Consider the following 14,455-nt stretch of genomic DNA (forward strand, 5'->3'; position numbering starts at 1 on the left):
TAACTCATCTGTAGCATTGCAGATAACCCCTTCATGTATTGTGGGTTCTCCTGTGTAGAAGCTTCATGAGTATTTCCCCATCGCTGAGCTGGGCCTGCTACAGGAAGACTCTGCTAACATCCTCAATATCATGGAGAAAGCTTTCGAGGTAAGAATGGGCTTGTTTAAAGTTAACAGGTGTTGCGCAATGGACACATGAATTGCATTTGATTCCCCTTTATGTATCCCCCCTACGGGCTATTGGGAAAGCCAGATGTCCTAATAATACTGTCCATCTCTGTCCTCTCAGAATATCCGTTCTAAGATCAGTATCCGTGCTGAGGACAGACCTAAAGCTATAGAAGCTCAGGTCTTGTCTTACAGTGGCAATGTTGCACAAACAGGAACCTTCAAAGTCAAGCCTGGGCAAATAGTAAGAAACAATTACATGTTGCACACACACACACACACACACACACGCGCACTCACATACGCACGCACGCACACACTCACACTAACCCATTCTGTGTTTTCCAGGGGAAGTTTAAGGTGCGTGTCAAGGCCAATGAGATGGTTGGGGAACAACATGTGTGTAGTCTGGAGCAGGGTGACAAAAAAGGGAAGATGAGAGTCAAACCAACAACCTTCAGCACAGCTCTAAACATCAACGCTGAAGTGCTCTGTAAAACCTGCGACTGTGAGAAGGTGTGAAGATACAAACAAACAAACACATAAACGCTCAACTGTGTTTTGGTATCTAACACTGTCTTTCCTTCTCTATCTCTGCTTCCCTCAGAATCCATTTCCAAACGCAGTGAGGTGTACAGGCCATGGAGACCTGGTCTGTGGGAAGTGCAAGTGCAACGACGGCTGGTGAGACAAACACAACTGAAGCTACTTTCTCTCACATATAAAATAATAATCATGGATTGGATGTATAGTGTTTTTCCAGTGCTCAAAGCGCTTTACATAGTAAGAAGGGAAACTCGGCCTCTCCCACCATCGAGTGATGCACAGAACGCTCACCATACATCAACTAGTATGGTAGAGAGGTGAGGAGATATATATACATCAACTAGTATGGTAGAGAGGTGAGGAGATATATATACATCAACTAGTATGGTAGAGAGGTGAGGAGATATATATACATCAACTAGTATGGTAGAGAAGTGAGGAGATATATACATCAACTAGTATGGTAGAGAGGTGAGGAGATATATATACATCAACTAGTATGGTAGAGAGGTGAGGAGATATATATACATCAACTAGTATGGTAGAGAGGTGAGGAGATATATACATCAACTAGTATGGTAGAGAGGTGAGGAGATATATACATCAACTAGTATGGTAGAGAGGTGAGGAGATATATACATCAACTAGTATGGTAGAGAGGTGAGGAGATATATATGCCAATTAGGAATCAAATATTCTTGGACAGATGACAGAACATTAGTATAAATCTTTCTCCCCAGGCTGGGTCCATTCTGTAACTGCTCTGCCAGCGCGTCGACGGATCCGGGAACTTCCTGTCGGGGTCCTGGCGTGGAGGAGCCGTGCTCTGGCCGAGGAGATTGCCTGTGTGGAACGTGTGTTTGTTACAACACGGACCAGTACGAGGGACCCCTCTGTCAGTTTGACAAGTCCCAGTGTCAACGATACGGAGGTTTCCTCTGCAACGGTGAGTGTGGGGCTGTCGTCATTGTCTCAGACAGCAAGCTCGTCACACCGCTTTGCTTTAGAATAACGCTTTCTCTCGGAAGACAACAATGCGGCTGTCATAAGGAGTGTACAACTGTGTCCTCAATACCGTTTGTGGTCCCTAAACTTCTATGTGAGTGTATGTGAAAGTGTCAAGCACTTGAAGTAGATTCTAACCATTTCTTTCTCTCTCTCTCTCTCTCTCTCTCTCTCCTCTCTCTCTCTCTCTCTCTCTCTCTCTCTCTCTCTCTCTCTCTCTCTCTCTCTCTCTCTCTCTCTCTCTCTCTCTCTCTCTCTCTCTCTCTCTCTCTCTCTCAGACCGTGGTCGCTGCTTCATGGGCCAGTGTGCGTGTGCAGAGGGCTGGGAGGGACCGGCCTGTGAGTGTCCCATGAGCAACCAGACCTGTCTGGACACTAAAGGGGTGAGCACTACATAATCTCTCTCCCTCTGTCTCTCTCCCTCTCTCTCTGTTTCTCTCCCTCTCTCTCTGTTTCTCTCCCTCTCTCTCTGTTTCTCTCTCTTCCCCCTCTCTCTCCCCCTCTCTGTTTCTCTCTCTCTCTCTCTCTCTCTGTTTCTCTCCCTCTCTCTCTCTCTCTCTCTCTCGCTCTCTCTGTTTCTCTCTTTCCTCCCTCTCTCTCCCTTCTCTCTCTCTCTCTCTCTCTCTCTCTCTCTCTGTCTCTCTCTCTGTCTGTGTCTCTCTCTCTCTCTCTCTCTCTCTCTCTGTGTCTCTCTCTCTCTCTGTGTCTCTCTCTCTGTGTCTCTCTCTCTCTCCGTGTCTCTCTCTCTCTCTGTGTGTCTCTCTCTCTATGTCTCTCTCTCTATCGCTCTCTCCCTCTCCCTCTCTCCCTCTCGCTCTCCCTCTCTCTCTCTCATTCCAGATTTCTACCATATTGTTGGTCATGACTGATCTAACCACTACTCCCCACCCCACCTTTCTCAGGGTGTCTGTAACGGGCGGGGTGTGTGTAAGTGTGGTCGTTGTGAGTGCCAGGACTCTGGCCTGGCCATGACCCCCACCTGCGAGGCTAACTTCCAGGCCCAGCTGGGGATGTGTGAGGACAAAAGGAGCTGTGTCCAGTGTCAGGCCTGGAAGACCGGAGAGAAGAAGGACAGCGACAAGTGCGACCAGTGCCAGTTCAAAGTGGTCATGGTGGAAGAGCTCAAGGAAAATAAAGAGGTGATTGAGGCGTGTAGTTTCCGTGACGAGGATGATGACTGTACTTACCACTACACCGTGGACTATCCTGAGGACCAGGCTGTTAAGGAGCTGGAGGTCCAGGTGCTCAAGAAGAAAGGTGAGACAACGTTCATATCTTCCTGCCTTGGTTTATATGACGTCAATACCATTATGGGGGTTGCCTGCTTTGTTACGGACGAGCTCACCGTGTGGTGACCTGCATCCTGGTTGTGATGTTGATGTTGTTGTGGTCCGTCCCCTTAGAGTGTCCCCCTGCTGGCTTCCTGTGGTTGATCCCTCTCATCATGTTCCTCATGCTACTGCTGGGTCTATTGTCGCTCTGCTGTTGGAAGTACTGCGCCTGCTGCAAGGTAATGTCCAGACACAACCATAACATGACCTTTAGAACAACCAACCATGACCTTTGCCATACTATGACGGAAATAATCTCTCTATTTGCCTCTCTCATTCTCTTTCAGTCCTGTCTTGCTTTGCTGCCATGCTGTGGAAGAGGTGAGCAACACGTGCAATGTCCCTGTTAGAAAGATTTATGTATCATTCTGTGCCTGTTACTGTACCATGTTTCCAGGCCATATTACATTGTGTGATTGAACATGTGTTCTCCTATGTGTGTCCCTGTGTCTTCAGGTCGTACGGTTGGCTTTAAGGAAAATCAGTACATGCTCCGCCAATCCATGCTCACCTCTGACCACCTAGACACGCCCCTAGTGAGGACCGGCCCACCCAAGAGCACCGACGTGGTTCGCTGGAAGATCACCGACAATGTCCACCGATCGCCCAATCATCCGCTTGCGCAGGTTCAGCCCAACCCCAAAGAGACCAGTGAGTGTAAAATGTTTCAAATTCCAGCTCTCCCATTGGTTGGAGTTATCACTAGAACTTCCTGGTTTACATTGTTATGAAAACCTGACCCTAAACCACCTCCTCTTCTCCCCCTCTTCTCTTCCTCTCCTCCTCCCCTCACCTCCTCTTCTCCCCCTCTTCTCTTCCTCTCCTCCTCCTCCTCCCCTCACCTCCTCTTCTTCTCCTCCTCCTCTTTTCCTCCTCCCCTCCTCCTCCTCCTCTTCCCCACCTCCTCTCCTCCTCTTCCTCTCCTCCTCCTCTTGTCTTCCTCTCCTCCTCCTCCTCCTCCTCCCTACATCCTCTCCTCCCCCTCTTCACTTCCTCTCCACCTTCTGTCCTCTCCTCCTCCTCCCCACCTCCTCTTCTCCTCCTCTTTGTCCTCCATCTATAGTCCAGTTCCCTCTGTCTCTGCGTCTGAACAGGTTGTTCACAGACAGTCTGTCTCGCTCCGACGCCAGAGACACTGAGTTGCTACGCAGGGAGGTTGATGACAACGTGAGTGTGTGAGTGTGTGAGTGTGTGAGTGTGTGAGTGTGTGTGTGTGTGTGTGTGTGTGTGTGTGTGTGTGTGTGTGTGTGTGTGTGTGTGTGAGCAATCTGTGTATGTATACATTACTGTATGCTCATCCTTGTGACAGTGGATTGTGTGTGTTCTCTGTTTAGCTGAATGAAGTGTACAAGCAGGTTCCTGGCACCCAGAGAGTTCAGAACACCACATTTAGGTGAGACACTAATTTCAACCTTTAATCCTTCCTGAATTTATTACAATAAAGAATTTTTTTCTGAACATTGTCTAAATCATGTTTTGTCATATCATCATTACTGATATTGTCTTTGTGTTTCAGATTACAGAGAAATGCTGGTAAAAGAGCTGACCACGCCATCGTAGACACCGTTCTGTCTGCTCCTCGCTCCAGCTACCCCAACATCGTCAAACTGACTGAGAAAAACGTCCAGTCTGGCAACTTCCAGGATCTCAAAGTGGTGCCGGGCTACTACACAGTGGCCACAGACAGAGGTGTGTGTGTGTGTGTGTGTGTGTGTGTGTGTGTGTGTGTGTGTGTGGTGTGTGTGGGAGTTCCTAACTCACTCCCTCTCTCTGTCTGGCTCTCTGCAGAGGCGGCTGGTGCCGTGGAGTTCCAGGAGGGGGTAGAGACGGTGGATGTGCACGTGCCGCTCTTCGTCAAGGAGGAAGATGATGATAAGAAGCAGCTGCAGGTGGAGGCGGTGGACGTTCCTCTGGGCATCGCTGAGATAGGGAAACGCTTCGTCAGCATCACTATCATCAAAGAACACGGTGAGAGCCAATCAGAGATATCTTATCTGACCCCTGACCTCTCTACTCTTACACACACTTACACGGTGCTTCAAAACCATACAGCATTATAAACCGTTGACTTCCAGTGAATATGTATATTCTTTTGGTTTATTTTGTGTTCTTCCCCTCACCTCAGTTAGCTAAAAACTGTCTCTCTCCCCTCTTCAGCCAAGAGTGTTATGTCGTTCCTCCAGCCTTCGTACACCTACAGCCGACAGGACAAAGTGGCTAACATCCCCATTACTAGAGAGATCATAGAGGATGGACACGCACAGGTCAGCTACCGCACCCGAGACCTCACCGCCAAGGACAAGAAGGTAACACATGCTATAAGACAGAGATATCACACTTTTCATTTGTCTAAGTTACTTTCTTTTTCCATCCTCATAACTACTCTTCCGTCTCTCACCAGGACTATGTGACAGTGGATGGGGAACTGTCCTACGGGCCAGGGGAGACCCAGCAGACTGTCCCTGTTCGTTTGTTGGAGATGGGAGAGGGAGATGGTCTGCTGAAGGACACACAGGTCAAACAATTTGTCATGGACCTCAGTAACCCAAGACAAGGTGCAAAGCTGGGACGCTACCCCAGAACCACCGTCACCATCACTGACAAACCAGGTGAGGTTATATACTACTCTCACTATCACTGACCAACCAGGTGAGAGGACAGAGACCAGGGTGTATCACATAGCATTAAAAAATAAACTATACTGTTTAGATTATCCCAGAGTTTTAATGTAGCAATGTTTCTGTTCCATCAGGACACAAATGTCCCAGACATTATTACCATGGGTTTTGAGAGCTTGGCTAATGGCCACATGTGGTTGGAAAGCCAGCCATAACTTCCTCCTCTCTAACATGGCCGTAACAAACTTCCTCTCCCTTTGCTTCCCTCAGAGCCCAGTGTGGTGATGTTTATGAAGAGCACCCAGAACTTCTCCACCGCCGACCCAACCTACTCCATCCCCGTGGTCCGCACCCGCAATAAGGAGGGGCCCGCCACCGTCCACTGGAGGACCCGCAACGCTAAACGCTTCGAGCTGTCCGGCCCCCTAAAGTTTGGTCCCGGGGAAACAGAGAAGAACATCGTGATCGATCCACGCTCTCACCCTGGCCCGGTAAAACCAGAGTCCTTCCAACTGGAACTGTTTGACCCCAGTACGAAAGCTGTGGTTGGAGAGAGGAAGACAACGATGGTCACTATTACTGATGGAGGTAATACACACAGAAACAGATACTGAAACACACACAGTATTGGGTATGTGTAAGGAATCTGATGCACAAAGTGTGCATCACTAAAATAAGTTGCCCAACCCTTTTTGCCACTGTCCCTCTCCCTCCCTCCCTCTCCTCCCCCCTCTCCCTCTCCTCTCCTCTCCTCCCCCCCTCTCCTCCCCCTTCTCCCCCCTCTCCCTCTCTTCCCCCTCTCCTCTCCCTCTCCTCCCCCTCTCCCCTTCTCCTCCTCCCCCTCAGGACTTCCAGACAATGCCCAGATGGAGAAGAGTGCGGGCTTTATCAACCAGACAGCCACGTCCCCTGGTGGTCGTCTCAACTCTCCCACCAACGTGAAGGCCAAAGCCACCGGCCCCCGGAGCATTCGCCTTAACTGGGACCCCTTAGGAAAATCCCTGGGCTACAAGGTAAGGAACCCACCTTCAGGATCCAACCCCCTGGACTACAAGGTAAGGAACCCCCCTCAGGATCCATCCCCCTGGACTACAAGGTAAGGAACCCCCCTCAGGATCCATCCCCCTGGACTACAAGGTACTGAGAGGAACTGTCATACAGGACCAGTGGAGGCTGGTGGGAGGAGCTATAGGAGAACGGGCTCATTGTAATGTCTGGAAAGGAATGAATGGAACGGAGTCAAACGTGGTTTCCATATATTTGATGTGTTTGATACAGTTCCATTCATTCTGTTCCAGCCATTACAATGAGCCCGTCCTCCTATAGTTCCTTCCGCCAGCCGGCACTGGATATACCTTGACTTAAACCCTTTACTCCATAAGGAGCATCGGTCATCAACAGAGGAACTCAATAGATTACATACCTGCCAACTTTTACTGGTGGAAAATGGGAGATTATTTTCCTTCGCTTTCACTCAACTTTGAACTGCTGTTTTAAACATGTACTTTGAAAATAAAACGTACAAAAAATATCCAGAGTAGATATAGAAATAAAGGTTGTGGTCCCTTTATGATTTTTCATTCTCCCTGGTCACCAGGTGAAGTATTGGATCTATGGGGATCCTGAGGCTGACGCCCCCCCTGCAATGAACGTGAAGACAACCCATGCTGACCTGGCCAACCTGTACCCCTATTGTGACTACGAGACGAAGGTGTGTGGCTACAATGCCCTGGGAGATGGAAACTACAGCGAGATGGTGCCCTGTAAGACCCTGGAGGATGGTGAGTGAGGTCACATCCTGTTCCTGTCGAAGATGGACTACATATATTTTCTTTGAAACACTACAATTCTAGGATTGTGGAGCGTTTTTGTTTCTCAGTTGAATGTTGTTGGGTCTGACACAGCATGTAAGCTCAAACATTATGTAGGTAGTTTTCTTCCTTCGTACCTTGTGATTAACTTCCTGTCTACTTTCTATCCTCCCCTATCCTCCAGTCCCCAGTGAGCCCGGTCGTCTGGCGTTTAATGTCATCAGTCCAACTGTCACTCAGGTCAGCTGGGCGGAGCCTGCCGAGACCAATGGTGTCATCACCGCCTACGAGGTTCTCTACACGCCCATCAATGACGACACGAGTGAGTGACCGATCAAATCAAAATTACCTCAGAATTTCTCGGAGTGATGTCTGTGCTTCTAAGACATTCTAAAGGACGACACACACCACACCGAATGTTGATCTGCCGTTCGTCTGCTGATCGTTCGGCTCACTGTGCTTAGTCTGACTGACAACATTTTCATGCTATTCTAATGTAAAATTGGTTTGCACTCTGTTCGCAAATTATGGCCGGGCACTCTGTTTAGAGATACTAAGTACTCTCGGGCCGGGAAAAGCTATTGGTGTGTCCGAGCCTTAACACGTTCTCCACTCCTTCTCGCTTCCCTTTGTAGAGCCAATGGGTGCAGCTAAGAAGGTGAAGATAGACAACCCTAAGAAGAGGATGTTGCTGATTGAGAACCTGCAGTCGGCCCAGACTTACTGCTATCAGGTCCGGGCTAAGAACAGCGTGGGTTGGGGTCCCTTCAAAGAAGCGACCATCAACCTGGCCTCCCAGCCCACCAGACCCATGTCCAGTGAGTAAATAAGAGCAGAAGAGATGTTCCGTCTAGAAAGCATCTAGTATGATCTTGATTGTTACCTGCTGAAACGTTTGTGTCTAGCAAACCAGAAAGCTAATGTTTCAAGAGAAGCTTGTCTTACGCTTCGTTCACACCGACAGCGTTGTTGCGCAAAATAGTAGGCAGCATCATCTGGATATGTATGTAACAGAAGTTCAACATTCACCTTCTACTACCATTTACCATACTACCAGTTTGACTCATACGGGGCGGCAGGCTGGCCTAGTGGTTAGAGCATTGGGCTAGTAACCGAAAGGCTGCAAGAGGAGCTGACAAGGTACAAATATGTCGTTCTGCCTCTGAACAAGGCAGTTAACCCACTGTTCCTAGGCCGTCATTGAAAATAAGAATTTGTTCTTAACTGACTTGCCTAGTTAAATAAAGGTAAAATAAAAATACGGTGGATAAATCAAACGTATGCAACACACAGAACGCACTGCAACTGCCTCTGCAATGCAATTCTGAACGGCAAACGCAGCGTTCCATTGGAAATCAATGTACTTCTGGTGTACCAAAACTCAATGATGCTGTCGGTGTGATCGAGGCGTTAATCCATCTCTCTTCCTCTCCTCCCTATAGTCCCTATCATCCCAGACATCCCTATAGTCGATGCGGAGGCGGGTGATGAGTACGACGGCTACCTGATGTACAGCAGTGAGGTCATGAGATCGCCAACAGACTCCAAGAGACCCAGCGTCTCAGACGAAGGTGGGTACCCGCAGACTACGCCACCTTTCCTGGCGTCTCTTTGCAGTCTCGCTTCAGTTGTGTACTGGGAGTTGTATTGTGTTTTGAGTGGACCCCAGGAAGAATAGTTGTTGCTAAATAACAGCTAATGGGGATGAAGTTCACTGTTTTGATCTGAAAGAGACATGTCTATCCATCTTCTGTAGTCCAGTCATCTGCTCACTGAAGCAGAAAGAGAAATAAACCTAAAAAAGGGTTTAATGTGTCACGGTTGAGGCTGACAGATAGGAGGGTTTCCTCCATCGTTCTTGCTCTCTATCACTTTCTGTCTCCGTTTTCATTCTTTCTTTCTCTTTATTTATTTCCTTCTCCCCCTCTCTCTCTCTCTTCTCCCCCCACTCTCTCTGAAGTATCTTTTAACAACTGACTTTATTTTACATCTCACAAGACCATCAGATCCAAAACTGGTGTCTCTTCTTCATTTTCTTCTTCATGGCTTTGGGTTTTATCATGCCAGTCTTCATATTCTTATTCATGGCTTTATCATGCCAGTATTCATACCAGTCTTAATTTTCTTCTTCAAGGCTTCATCCTGCCAGTCAAACCTCTCCTATTATTGCTCTGTAGTTTAGATATCACAGAATCCACATACATCCAGCCTCCTCCTCTTCCTCCTCTCTCAACTCCTTCTAATCACCTCGCTTCACAAAAACAACTGCCATGCCAACCATCAATCCTCCCCCCCCCCTCCGCCTGCCTCTCCTCTCCATAACAAGGCTTTATCAAGTTGGTCGGTTCCAAGCTGGACCTGCGTTCGGTGTCCTGGAATAGGCATGTGGATGTGATCCCCTACCGCCTCAGCACAGACACAGAGACCAGCAGCGACGAGACCCCCCGACCCAGCCGAACACAGATACCCCATCAAGGTGAAGACCGCCCTGGATAGACGACAGACAGACAGACAGATACAGAGATGGCATGCCAGCTACTGTGTACGCCGGGCACAAACCTCCCAATGCAGCTGCAGTGGCCCCTATGCCACCACCTCTCGTCTGCACAAAGCCTTCAGATCTCTAATCAACATCATGTTTCCGTCCTCCAATCTACCCCTACCCCTGGTTCTGGTCTGGCCTCTTCCCCTGTTGCACCTCAACCCTCCCACCCAAAGGGTCTTCACTTCCAGGCATCAACTGCCCCACCACCAGTTGATGGTCATGACAGGATTTTCCTGTCTGTCTCTCCTGTCTGCGCTCTTTACACCTCTATGTGGAGAGATGCTCTGGGAAGGAGGCAGGTTGTAGGGCTTGTATATACAACAAGCTCTCACAGTCTCACGTCAGAATTACACGTTCATCCATGTTTCTCCAATGTCAAATTTCAAAGTTGTTCCAAATTTCTAAGTGTTTAAGGTTACATTTAGGCATTAACTTCAAAATCTTAAGGTTAGGCATTAACTCCGAATGGTTAAGGTAAGGGTTAATGTTTGGGATAGGCTTAAAACAAAAAAATCTCCAAAACAACTTTCTATTGCTGGATTTGGAACATGCTACCTTTTGCCCCTTTTGATGCTTACGCCCATCCACCATCCCCGTCCACAAGGCCTAGCAAAACCAAAACCTACTTGAAGGTAACAGCGCTCACTGTTGCCTCTTGTGGTCGGTTTTCACGTCATCTCCTGAAGTCTTCAGACATGGATGGACGTCTAATACTGTTTTGTATCACGGGTGACCTGGTTATGTATAAAGGCTTCATGGCTGTGAAAGTGGTGATACCAAATGTATGTATGTCCCTGTGTGCAGTCTAAGGTGGGTGTTTCTCTTGCAGTTTGTTGTGATCTGCCTCTATTAACGTACTTAAATCAATTATTTTGTTTCCAGAATGTTTGGTTTGAGATATGTTGGGTTCCAGAATGTTTGGTTTGAGATATGTTGGGTTCCAGAATGTTTGGTTTGGGTTATGTTGGGTTCCAGAATGTTTGGTTTGGGTTATGTTGGGTTCCAGAATGTTTGGTTTGAGTTATGTTAGGTTCCAGAATGTTCTTGATGTTCTTTCTCTTCTCTTCTGGCTCTCCGCATCTTTGTCTTTCAGAACCAATGAACGGCAGGTTGGAACAGAACTTCCTCTTCCCCGGGGGAAATAATTCCATGTCGCGCAGTGCCAACATGTCTACATCCAGCTACAGCCAGGTGTCTCCCATGTCCACCCTCAGCTCCAGCCACCGAGGGGGGGCCGGGGGGTCCATGTCCATGGAGTCCACCACAACATACCTCTCTGGACAAGGTACAGATTGATGCAGAATGTGTCAGCTTTTTAATCTTTCTGTTGACTTACGATGATATGACAGTGGCAAGTAATTCCAGCTGGCTTGTCTTCACCAGAACAGCACCCTGTACAGAGTTCAGTAAACTTGGAGATTTAGAGTTTAAATGGGAAACGTGTTGACACCAGAAGTTTGCCGACCTTGCACTCAGAATGTACTGTTTGCTAGAATTCTATTGTTCAGTATCTCTGTATTTGGTAGTCGTCATCACTGGTCTCCTCCTCTCCCACAGGAGGAAACTCTCTCTCCCGCACTCAGGTGATTGGGGGCGGGACGCGCACGGAGAATGTTGTCATGAGGAAGCGATCAGAGAACAGAGGTTACTATGAGTATGACGACAACATCCGAGATTCCATCGTCATAGGAGACCTGTCCAGTGGATTGTCTGGATACACAGATGGCCAAAGTAAGATTAGATTCATTTGGAGCATATTTTTTTAAGCATCATTGAAAGCATATTTTCAGCTCTTGGAGTGTAAAGAGCCGATCAATTCCAGTTCACACTGACACAGGTCACAGGCATGAGGCTACAACGAGCCAATTTAGATGAGGTCTTTGAATAGGAGGTCTTTGAATAGGAGGTCTTTGACAAGGAGGTCTTTGACAAGGGGGCCTTTGACTATGAGGTCTTTGCTAAGGAAGATGCCATCACATAGTTTTCAGATATTTCTGACCTCTACTGTTAAAACCTGAAAGAAGCTCATCTGTTTGTGTGAATCAATCATGGCTATAAATGTCAGATATACAGATCATCTACAGCAGGCTTACTGATGAGGTGCATGAAGCAGCTGGCTTGGATATCTGTTATCGATTACTGGGGTTGGTGGCTGCACAGAGCTATGCAGGCGCTATGCTGACTGTCGCTCTCTTCTTCTCCTGTTGTTCTCCATACTTCATTCCTCTCCTCCCTCGCCTCTTTCACTGTCCTCCTTCCTTTTCCTCCCTTTGTTCCTTCTCCCACTCTTTCACTTCCTTTCCTGTCCTCCTCCTCCTCCTCCTGCTCCATTTTTGCTTGCTCCGTGCATTCTCAGGTACGTATGGCTTCAGTCCCACTCAGACACAGAGTCAGTACGACTACGGTATGTCTCAGGCCTTCTGGGCCACGACCCAGTCTGAGGATGTCAACGATGCACTACTGAACCTGGACAGGGTGCTCCAGGGTGAGTCTGTCTGTCTGCAGCACACTCAGCTGTCCTCTCTCACACCACTGGGACAATAGCAGGGCCTAAAGAAAAACTATGGCCTCATGGTAGGGCTCACCATGCCCATAGCTGGTGTGACAGGAAGGCTTTGTGTTGCTGAAGCAGTTTTTTGCTGTATGTTTTTTTTATAGGGAAAGTTCTTTCTCCCTCTCTCTCTCGCTCTCTCTCTGCATCACGCTCACTCACCTCTCATTAATCCTATCTCATCTTGTAATAGTCTATGTAACCCCTGTAATTTTGACTCCACTTAACCCCTAACCACCCTCCTTCCCTAAATCCATCTCTCTCTCCCCCTCATTGACCTATTTTCCCCCCCCCAGATGCTCGTTTGGCCCCTGGGGTCCCTGACACCCCCACCAGACTGGTGTTCTCTGCCCTGGGCCCCACTGCCCTGAAGATCAGCTGGCAGGAGCCCCACTGTGACAGGGATGTTTTAGGGTACTGTGTTCTCTACCAGCTGCTCAATGGAGGTATGGACCCATGGTCATTTGTGTCACATTCTAAACACATTGTGTTTTGTTGATGTGCAGAAGAAGAATATTGTTTTTCACTTGGAACCTGTGATCATAGTTGTCAGGTTTGGTTGAATAGGATCCCCAAAATGAGATCCGAACCGAATTGGATCTGTGAAATTCCAATCCGACATCGACAGGACACAGTAATTTATTTGAAAATCATTACCCGATGCGATGTGGACCGGATCTGACCCAAAATATGTCAGAGATGAGGTAGAATCAGATTCAAATTGGGTCGGATCTGTATCGGACCCAAATAATAAAAAATGCAGCTTTATTGGTGCGCATGCCTGCAGAATTGTTTTGGCTTGTGTAGGCAGTGAACTTTCACATGCATTTTCTGTAGTAGGCCTATCTAAAATAAATGAGTTGTGGTCTACACCTCAGCTTAGTGTTTTCATAAATGGCATCCCTAATTTAAAATGTGGACACAATGACGTGTGGTATGAGGTGTGTGGTGAAGAGACTACTAGTTTTGTCTCTGCAGAATGCTCTCTGTCTCCTGCTAATTCATGTGTATTCATTGTTTAATTGTGTGAATTGTTTCCCCTTTGTTTGTTAATGTTTATTTTGTATATATTTTTCTAGAGCACACATAGAAGTACCTGGCCTGTGTGCAAATGTTGACCTATAAACGTTCCCATTTGGGGATGTCTGATAATATCCAGGCTGTATCACATCCGGCCGTGATTTGGACTCCCATAGGGCAGCGCACAATTGGCTTTGCGTCGTCTGGGTTTGGCTGGGGTAGGCCGTTATTGTAAATAAGAATTTGTTCTTAACTGACTTGCCTAGTTAAATAAAGGTTACATTTAAAAATATATATTTTTTTATATTTCTGATCGTCTTATCTCACCACCACTTATGAACTGGGGAGCTTCTGAAAGTAGTTTTTCCATCACTTCACAGAAAGTCAGACTGTTTAACATCCATTGCGAACGACAAGAGTTCCTAAGTAACCACCACGCATCGTGAAATAGCACCATATTGCTGATCCCATATCTCCAGTTGAAACAATGATCGCTATAGAGAGAGCTCAAGGCAGACAGGTGGAAGAGAGACATTAAGGCTATTGACTGAATCAACTGCCATGCGTAGCAATTGTGATTTCTAGGATATTTCATTTCATCAGGATATTTTCCTCTTCACATACAGTGAGGGAAAAAAGTACTTTATCCCCTGCTGATTTTGTACGTTTGCCCACTGACAAAGAAATTATCTGTCTATAATTTTAATGGTAGGTTTATTTGAACAGTGAGAGACAGAATAACAACAAAACAATGCAGAAAAACGCATGTCAAAAATGTTATAAATTGATTTGCATTTTAATGAGGAATAAGTATTTGACCCCCTCTCAATCAGAAAGATTTCTGGCTCCCAGGTGTCTTT

At 47.3% G+C, this 14,455-nt stretch overlaps 1 protein-coding gene across 2 annotated transcripts in view; it reads left to right on the forward strand.

The window, feature by feature from the left end:
• Nucleotides 1–14,455, forward strand: part of LOC106578871 (integrin beta-4) — a 31,218-nt gene that overhangs the window by 10,516 nt on the left and 6,247 nt on the right. Inside the window, exons 9-34 of one of the 2 annotated variants that reach the window (XM_045702364.1) lie at nucleotides 59–148; nucleotides 290–412; nucleotides 517–684; nucleotides 776–852; nucleotides 1,455–1,660; nucleotides 1,999–2,102; nucleotides 2,622–2,976; nucleotides 3,123–3,229; nucleotides 3,338–3,371; nucleotides 3,507–3,701; nucleotides 4,114–4,217; nucleotides 4,385–4,443; nucleotides 4,567–4,739; nucleotides 4,839–5,018; nucleotides 5,208–5,356; nucleotides 5,452–5,659; nucleotides 5,939–6,256; nucleotides 6,515–6,681; nucleotides 7,266–7,449; nucleotides 7,664–7,801; nucleotides 8,115–8,297; nucleotides 8,922–9,050; nucleotides 11,118–11,309; nucleotides 11,582–11,755; nucleotides 12,381–12,509; nucleotides 12,872–13,021. In XM_045702364.1, coding sequence (XP_045558320.1) covers nucleotides 59–148; nucleotides 290–412; nucleotides 517–684; nucleotides 776–852; nucleotides 1,455–1,660; nucleotides 1,999–2,102; nucleotides 2,622–2,976; nucleotides 3,123–3,229; nucleotides 3,338–3,371; nucleotides 3,507–3,701; nucleotides 4,114–4,217; nucleotides 4,385–4,443; nucleotides 4,567–4,739; nucleotides 4,839–5,018; nucleotides 5,208–5,356; nucleotides 5,452–5,659; nucleotides 5,939–6,256; nucleotides 6,515–6,681; nucleotides 7,266–7,449; nucleotides 7,664–7,801; nucleotides 8,115–8,297; nucleotides 8,922–9,050; nucleotides 11,118–11,309; nucleotides 11,582–11,755; nucleotides 12,381–12,509; nucleotides 12,872–13,021 — 4,096 coding nt within the window. The remainder of the gene's footprint in view (nucleotides 1–58; nucleotides 149–289; nucleotides 413–516; nucleotides 685–775; nucleotides 853–1,454; nucleotides 1,661–1,998; nucleotides 2,103–2,621; nucleotides 2,977–3,122; nucleotides 3,230–3,337; nucleotides 3,372–3,506; nucleotides 3,702–4,113; nucleotides 4,218–4,384; nucleotides 4,444–4,566; nucleotides 4,740–4,838; nucleotides 5,019–5,207; nucleotides 5,357–5,451; nucleotides 5,660–5,938; nucleotides 6,257–6,514; nucleotides 6,682–7,265; nucleotides 7,450–7,663; nucleotides 7,802–8,114; nucleotides 8,298–8,921; nucleotides 9,051–11,117; nucleotides 11,310–11,581; nucleotides 11,756–12,380; nucleotides 12,510–12,871; nucleotides 13,022–14,455) is intronic. The other variant, XM_045702365.1, reaches the window with a different exon arrangement.

The sequence above is a fragment of the Salmo salar genome, chromosome ssa19, assembly GCF_905237065.1.
Source record: "Salmo salar chromosome ssa19, Ssal_v3.1, whole genome shotgun sequence".
Taxonomy (NCBI): Eukaryota; Metazoa; Chordata; class Actinopteri; order Salmoniformes; family Salmonidae; genus Salmo; species Salmo salar.